General features: G+C 39.5%; 2 protein-coding genes across 2 annotated transcripts in view; both read left to right on the plus strand.

Moving 5' to 3' along the window:
* The first annotated feature begins 18 nt into the window (after positions 1–18).
* Positions 19–8,774, plus strand: part of MIB1 (MIB E3 ubiquitin protein ligase 1) — a 167,061-nt gene continuing 158,305 nt past the window's right edge. The window contains exon 1 of the mRNA XM_004702902.3: positions 19–263. Within this exon, the coding sequence (XP_004702959.1) occupies positions 35–263 (229 nt within the window). The 5' untranslated portion in view covers positions 19–34. The remainder of the gene's footprint in view (positions 264–8,774) is intronic.
* LOC101644559 (stathmin-like) overlaps positions 6,754–8,774 on the plus strand; it is a 9,673-nt gene continuing 7,652 nt past the window's right edge. Inside the window, exon 1 of the mRNA XM_030887317.1 lies at positions 6,754–6,775. Coding sequence (XP_030743177.1) covers positions 6,754–6,775 — 22 coding nt within the window. The remainder of the gene's footprint in view (positions 6,776–8,774) is intronic.

Genomic DNA, 8,774 nt, shown 5'->3' on the forward strand with positions numbered 1-8,774 from the left:
GCGGGTGCCACCCAGGCCCACCGCCCGCGCCCCGATGAGTAACTCCCGGAACAACCGGGTGATGGTGGAAGGGGTCGGGGCTCGGGTAGTGCGCGGCCCGGACTGGAAGTGGGGCAAGCAGGACGGCGGCGAGGGCCATGTGGGCACGGTCCGCAGCTTCGAGAGCCCCGAGGAGGTGGTGGTGGTGTGGGACAACGGCACCGCCGCCAACTACCGCTGCTCCGGGGCCTACGACCTGCGCATCCTGGACAGCGCGCCCACCGGTAAGCGGCGCCCACCTGGCCCAGGCCTGCGGGTGTCGGTGGGGGTGGGGTGGGGTGGGGTGGTGGCTAGACGAGGTGTGGCCGGCCGCGGAGCCTCAGGTGCAACGTCTTGCCGGCCTCGCCCGGCGGGAGGACGCGGAAAGGAACAGAGCCAAAGGGAATTTGGGCTTCAAAACCTAGTCAACAAAAACTTGCAGAAAGACCTCTTTGAGGGAACTGTTGGCAGCACCACCGCCAGGCTGCTTTCAGGCCGAGGGTAGATGGGGGGTGGAACACAAAGCGCCAGCGAGACAACAGACACGGCCCCCGACCCCCCGGGAAGGGGGCCGGGGAGTCTAAAAAGCCATCGAAATTAATCAGCCACCAAGTGATAACTGTCTGCAGGGGAGGCTTGCCTTGCCATATGGTGCTCTGTTGGCCGCTTACAATGGCGAGAGGAGCCGTTGACATCTCAAGATTTGTTGAGTCTGGTGTTGTTTTGCATTTACCACAGTGACCTGGTGGAGTGCAGTAGCCCAATAGCACTTGGGACGCTGTGGGGTGATACTTCATCTGTACGATTTAAGTCTACATCTGTCTGTCCTAGGCGAACATTCCAAGCTGTTGAGCCATTTCTTTGTGTTACAGACTTTTTTAAGTCAAGTAGGTGGCATTTGATTTCTTTCTGTTAACCTTGTGTCATACTTAGAGGTTATGTCGGAGACTTGTCTATTCACGCAGCATTGAGTGTGCCTTCCTTGATTCATTAGACAGCTGGGCCCTGTTGGTGCGGGACAAAGATGAGGCTTTCTACTTCCGTGAAATTAGTCTTGGAAACTCAGGAAGCAGTGCTTTCTTAGCCTACAGGGTCGCTGTGAGTTGGAATCAACTTTGTAGCAGTGAGTTTGGTTTTGATTTGTTTTTGTTAGTGTTTCTTTTTTAAATCATTTTATTAGGGGCTTATACAACTCTTATCACAATCCATACATACATCAATTGTGTAAAGCGCATTTGTACATTCATTGCCCTCATCATTCTCAAAACATTTGCTCTCCACTTAAGCCCCCGGCATTAGGTCCTCATTTTTCCCCTCCCTCCCTTGTTAGTGTTTCTAAGATGATATATTCACATAATATAAGCCAAAGCATGTCTTCACCAAATCTTTTATTTTAGTGTGCTCTTTTGCACAGACTTTCAATCTTCTCTGCTTAATTAAAATCACATTTAAAATTTCTTTTCAGAATGTCCATATCAACAGGCTATAAGGAAGCATTACAATGAGTTTGACTAAGTTTAACAAATCTTGAAATGGTTATTGTTAATCACAACACATGGTGAAAGAAATTAATGCAAGCCAACCTAGTGTTTGAGCCATCATAAAATTGTGCTGCTTTTATTAGCTGCTTTTTAAACATTGAAAAGGTAGATGTGTGTGGCCAAATTGTGTTTATTTAAATGGTACGGCACAAAAGGGGGCAGCCATTGTTACCATTTTCTTGTGTAGTCTTGGAGTATTCTATATATTGCAAGCGTATAAGAGGAGTGTCAAAAATTTCTTAGAAAAACTCCCTTTTAACTGCATCTTTTTACAGTCTTGAAGCCTCTTTATGAATATACTGAAAATCTTCTCTTTGAACACAAATGGCAATAAACTATATTTACTTTTTCTGCTTGTTTCCTTTACTTGAAGGACCACTGTTCCATGTTAGCACATATAAGTCGACTTTCTTCTTTCTTGACTACATAGTATTCCAGTAATTGGATGCAGTGATTTAATTTAGTACTTTATTAATGGGGCTTTATGTTGTTTTATGTCTTGTTATTTATAGTGCTGTAGTGCATCTATCCATCTGCACAGATGTTCTTCAGAAGAAATGTTGATTGCTGCATCAAAGGGAGTACATAATTAAGATTTTGATATATGTTAACTAATTGCCCTCTAGAGAAATTTTACCGTCGTACACTCGTAGTAGCAGTATATGAGGCATGTTTGTTTCTGTAAACTCTCAAAATTTTGTTAGCATACTAGTTCAGGCACATGGCTTATAATTCATTAATATTTTCTTCAAACTGTTTAGTAATTGGTACTCATTGGCATTTTAATCTTGCAAGTTTTATTCAATATTATATGAATTCATTGACGGTTATATAACATTTTAAGAAATTTAACTTTATTTTGAAATAATTTCAGATCTACAGATAAGTAAACTCAGTAAAAAGGGTACATGACAGATGAGTATATTAACATCAATAGAAATCTATTAACTACTATGCAGACTAATAATACCCCAAAGCCCACTACCATCAAGTTGACTCCAACTCATAGCCACCCTATATAGGGTTTCTGAAGCTTTGTAAATCTTTACAAAAGCAGACCACTGAGGGGTTGGTGGGTTTGAACTATCAACCTTCTGGTTAGCAGTCCAATGTTTACTAGATAGCGCCACCAGGACTCTATTCAGATATAACCAGTGATCTTGCTAGTGCCCCTTTTTGGTCTCGGCCCCAAACCAGAGTTACATATTGCGTTTAATTTCCTTCTGTCTCAGGCAGTTCCTCAGTCAGTGTTTACCTATGATATTGAGTACTGCCCAGTGATTTTGTAGGATCCCCCAAATTGAGTTTTTATCAGTGTCGCCAAAAGTGGGTGAAATGATGGGGGCATAGTGGGCTCTGCAAAAGCAGATACCTATATTCAATTCTGTTTTATGGACTATAATACAAAAATGTTTACTTGCCAGGGGGATCCCGTACATTTTTTTTTTTTTTCTGAAAGGGAGCAGTAGTCTAAATACTTGGGAACCTGTGGTTTGGTTTATACAGTGTTGCCTTATGACTTTAAATTCAGATGGTATGTTTTTGGCAAGAATACCTTATGCCTTTCTTAGTTTATCCTATCAGAAAGTTATTATATCTATACAATGGGGCTTCAAAAAGTTTGTGGGAAAATGGAATGAAAAGATAATGAAATCTTTCCCTCTCCTCTAATAATACTAGCTTAACTTGGTTATTTACAAACACTTCATTGTGCTCAGGTGGAACCTGTACATGGACCAAGAGGCAATTGCTCAAACAGAACAAGGGAATACTGCATTGTTTAAAGTAAAAACAAGGTGTGCATCAGAGTTGTATCATTTCACCATATTTATTCAATCTATACTGAGAAAATCATCTAAGAAGCTGGACTACATGAAGAATTCAACTACGGAATGTGGGAGAGACTCCTTAACAACCTGTTATATGCAGATGACTTGTTGGGCTGCTAACAGCAAGATTGCAGTTCAAAACTAGCAGCTGCTCTGAAGGAGAAAGATGAGGTTTTTTACTCTAAAATAGAGTCGCAGTCTCAGAAACCCATGGGCTTTGATGTACCCTGTCCTTTGGTGTCAGTCACTGAGTCATCATCGACTCCATGGTTGATTTATTTTTTTCCATACCCAGATGACACAACTTTGCCAGCTGGAAATGAAGAGGACTTACACCACTTACTGATGAAGATCAAAGACTGCCGCCTTTAGTATGGATTACACACACACCTCACTCACTAAAAGGAAACAAAAGTCCCCACAACTGGGCTGATACTGAGCAACATCATAATGAATGGAGATAAAAAAATTGAAGTTGTCAAGGCTTTCATTTTATTTAGTTCTGCAATGAATGCCCATGGAAGAAGCAATCAAGAAATCAAAGGAAGTTATTCCATTGGACAATCAGAGCAAAAATGGCACTTCGAAGACTTAGGCAGATCTGGCACAGCCGTATTACGTTTAGTTGTCACTATGTATGTGAAAGCTGGACCATAAATGAGGAAAACGAAGATTTTATGCATTTGAACTTGTGGTATTAAAGAATAGAAAATATAATTTGCCAAAAAAGCGAACAAGTTTGTCTTGAAGAGAGTATATTGCTCCTTAGAAGTAAGGATGGCAGAGACTTGGTTTCACGTACTTTGTACATATTATGAGGGACCAGGCCCTGGAGAAAGGACATCATGTTTAGTAAAGTAGAGGGTCAGCAAGAAAGAGGAAGCCCCTCAATGATATGGATTGTCCTTGAACGTAGCAATGATTGTGAAGATGGCACAGTATGGGACAGTGTTCAGTTATGTTGTACATAGGGTCACTAGGAATTGGAACCAATTCAACAGTACCTAGCAACACCCACCAACAGTTTTATGTCATTAGAGCAATGTTAGTATGAAAAGACACCATATATTATTATGGAAATACTTTTGACATAGTAAAACCTTTGAAGGGGATATTGAGGACTTCCCCAAAGATTTAAAGACCACACTTTGGAATTATGCCCTAGTGCGAATATCTCGTTGAGCACAAAGCAGTCTTATGGAAGTATGTTTAAAGTAATATTGTACATAAAAGCTAAACTGACAAAATGCCCTTAAATGCCCATTGGTACTGTATAGTGGACTACTGTACAGAAAATGAATGTTCAATAAGTTGAAAAGAAAACCTGTGTGTCCAAATGTAAAAGAATATTGTTTTACATTGTTTATTACATGTTTACCTTGGCATTGTTGCCATTTGCATTGGATAGGATAATTCTTTGCTGTGGGAGACTCTCATACCTAGAGTGAAAGGGCTGGGCCAAGTATGCTGGACCATAGATGTATTTTCATTATCTTTGAAGACCTGCTACATTGTTTTCCCACAATGGCTGAATCATTTTGCAGTGCCACCAGGTTTGGATAAGGTCCAATCTGGCCACATTCTCACCAACAGCTGTTATTTTTGAATGAGAAATGTCTCACTTTTTGTTCAGGTATATGAAAATGCCTCAAAAAGTTCACGGGAAAATGGAATTAAAAAAGATTGAAAAGATAGTTGGAATTTCCCCCCTAAACTTTTAGAACCCCTTTATATTTGACCAATGTGTAGTTTGGTCACTGAAAGATTGTGGAAATTCATTTAATTATTTTGGAGTTGATTTTATGAAGTCAGTAATCAATTGACCTTTTGTTATTTAGAAACTTTTTTGTAGGATTTGGTGAGAAACACGTTACTACTTTTGGTTAAAAAATTAAAAAATACCTATTGTGCTATCTTTTTATCAGAAAGAGTGGAGAAATAATTTGGACTTCATATTAAGGTTCTTTCTGCTCTCTTGGGAAAGGATAACAAAAGTTAGAGGTATAGATGATAATATTTGATTTGATTCAAAATTAGCTTCTGGTCACAGATGTCCAAGCTCTTTTATTGGCTGTTACAGTGTCCTCCACCTGTAGCAAAGAATATTTGGCAGGTTGTGTGTGCGGAGACTACTTAGAAGTTTGTATTCAGTTGAAGATTTTAAAGTGCTGACCCTGGAATAAAAAATGACAACTTTTCCTTTTCTAAGACTCATTCTATTTTTAATTTTCTAGAACCACAAGAGAAAAAGGTGGAACCTTAGGGAACAAACAGGACTTGGGAACAATGTTTAGGGACTAAGGTCCGCTTTGGAACTAATCTTGAGCTTTTAAACAGTGACATCTGCAAGGAAAACGTGATTTTCTTATTTTAAAGAATGCAAAATATATTTCCATTTGCTAAAATTTTCTTTCTTTTTTAATAATTGGGGGCTCTTACAGATCTTATCACAATCCATGTCTATGCATTGTAAAACTTTTTAATTATGAAATTTTATCTTGTTATTACTGTTGATTGTAGCTTAGTTGAATTAAGATCCTCAGGAATCAACCAATATATCAAAGAAGACATTCAGGCAGCTAGCTAACAAACACATGAAAAAATGCAAATCATGAAGAAAGTTGATGTTGCCTGACTATCAAAAGATATAGCATCTGGGGTCTTAAAGGCTTGAAGATAAACAAGGAGCCATCTATCTAGTTGAGAAGCAACAAAGCCCACATGGAAGAAGCACACCAGCCTGTGTGATTGCGAGGTGTCCATGGGATCAGGTATCAGGCATCAAAGAAAAAAGGCATATTGTGAATGAGGGAGAGTGCGGAGTGGGGACCCAAAGCTCATCTGTAGGCAACTGTACATCCCCTTACAGAAGGGTTGCGGGGAGGAGACAAGCCAGTCAGGGTGCAGTGTAGCAATGATGAAACATACAACTTTCCTCTAGTTCTTTAATGCTTCCTCTCCTCCCACTATCATCCCAATTCTACCTTAAATCTGGCTAGACCAGAGAATGTACACTGGTAAAGATAGGAACTGGAAACATAGGGAATCTGCGACAGAAAAACCCCTCAAGACCAACAATGAGAGTAGTGATACCAAGAGGGTGGAGGGAAGGTGGGGTAGAAAGGGGGAACTGATCACAAGGATCTATGTATAACCATCTCCTTGGGGGACAGACAACAGAAAAGTGGATGAAGCTAGATGTCCGACCATGTAAGACATGACAAAATAATATATAAATTATCAAGGGTTTTTTTTTTGGGGGGGTGGGTTAGGGTCGGAGGGGAAAAATGAGCTCAAGTAGAAAGCAAATGTTTTGAGAATGATGATGGCCACAAATGTACAAATGTGCTTGACACGATGAATGGATGGTGATAAGAGTTGTCCTGAGCCCCAATCAAATGATTAAAAAAAAAAAAGCAAAACTACAAAATAATGCAAATAAAACTACAAAAAACTTCTCACTTCTGCAATATTGGCTCTGATTGAAAAACAAACCAAAAAGAACAGCAAAGGCTGCCGAGGCTGTGTGGAGATTGGAACTCCTACACTGTTATTAGAACTTCAAAAATAGTGTAACCACTATGGAAAAGAGTAGGGCCCTTTTTTAACCAGAAATAGAAACACCATGTGATCCAACAATCTTACTGTTAGAGACTATATCCTAGAGAAACAATAGAAATAGACACATGCACACTCATGTTCATTGCAGCTTTATTCACAATAGCAAAAAGATGGCAGCGACTTAAATATCCACCAATAGATGAATAGCTAAACAAACTGGTACAATGGACTACTATGCAACCTTAATGAATAATGATAACTTTGCCAAACATGGATAAATCTGGAAATAGGCTGAGTGAAGTAGGCAATCACAAAAGGACAAATACTGTATGAGATCATTATTATAAAAGTCATGTATAGGTTACCAAACATTTTATTGTACTTTAGGTTAAAGTTTACATAACATTTTGTAAGCTTTCACCTAAAGCACAATAAAATGTTTAAAAATCAGGCGGCCCAAATAGGAGTGATCTCAAATGAGGACCTTTAAGATACAGGTTCTCATTCAGTAAGTCTGGGATTCAGCAGAGATTTTCTGATAAGCTCCCTGGTGGTGGTCCCTGGACACACTGAATGATAGGACACTAAGTGACTTGTGTAGGATCCCTGGTGGTGCTGTCTTGTAAGCTGTTAGCCACAAGGTCATAGGTTCAAACCCACTAACTGCTCCTTGGGAGAAAGATGAGGCCATCCGCTCCTATAAAGAACTACAGCTGTATCAGGTCACTATAAGTTAGAATCAAGTGAGTGGCTTGTTTACTTGAGATGCCCAGGTTCTCTGTGTTCTCCTTTTCGTCTCAGCAGATTTCAACACGCCTCTTGATTGTCAGTATCAAATGTCTTTAGTTTTAGAGTCCTTACTGGGCAGGGAGAAGACAGCTTACAACTGAAATAAATAACGTGTTATTTTCAGATAGACTGCTATTTTAATGCACTTTTGATTCTGTACTCTATAGCCTTACGTTACTGATTAGATAATGCTTTTTGGATGCCTCCTTGGGAGGCCACCTACCACGGGTGTCTTTGCCACCCTTTAATTGCTAGCCAGTGAATGCGTTGTGTTTTGTTAATCTTTTGCACTGTGTTATTAGTTTGAGGACAAGGTGTGTGTGTGTGTGTGTGTGTGTGTGTGTTATTCTTGTATCCCCATCTAGCAGTCTTAGATATGAATGATTATCTTCTTAATAGGATATAATGTTGCCCTTTTAAAAGAATTTTTGTCATAATTCCATCTGAGGTGAGATACTGTTCTAAGAGGAGATGAGGCTCAGAGACTGCAGCTTGTGATTGGCAGCTGATGGGATGAAGAGTTAGTTCATTGCTATTTCATCTATATAAATTTCACATGTATTTATACATGATTGTTTAGAAACAATCACTATTAACATGAAATTTAAGTAACCAACTTACACCTGATGTTTTGGTGGTACTACTTATGAGTCAAAATTGATGGAACCACACAGCACCTGCTGTAAATTGTTTTTTTTTTAAACCTCCTCTCATTTTATTTTCTCAGTGGTTTTAGCTGATTCAGAATTTTAAGTGTGTTCTATGATAAAGGTGTTTATGCTTATTGTAAAGAAGTTTGGAAACAAGTAAAACCAAAAACGTTACTCATATAATTTTGTCACCTAGAGACAACTATTTGGGATATCTGTTTTCAGTTTCTTTCTAATCCATTTTTTGCCCAGTTGAGGTTTTACTATCTTTTTCTCATGCTTTGAAAAACTTTGTGTAAGGGTTTTTGGGGCACGAAGCGGAATTAAAGGTCCAATTGGTAAAGTTTTAGAAGCAGGCTTTATTGAGAAGCTTGCGGACGGGTTCA

Source organism: Echinops telfairi, unplaced genomic scaffold (genome assembly GCF_000313985.2).
Source record: "Echinops telfairi isolate 266 unplaced genomic scaffold, ASM31398v2 ScPeMD7_7400;HRSCAF=8409, whole genome shotgun sequence".
Lineage (NCBI taxonomy): Eukaryota > Metazoa > Chordata > Mammalia > Afrosoricida > Tenrecidae > Echinops > Echinops telfairi.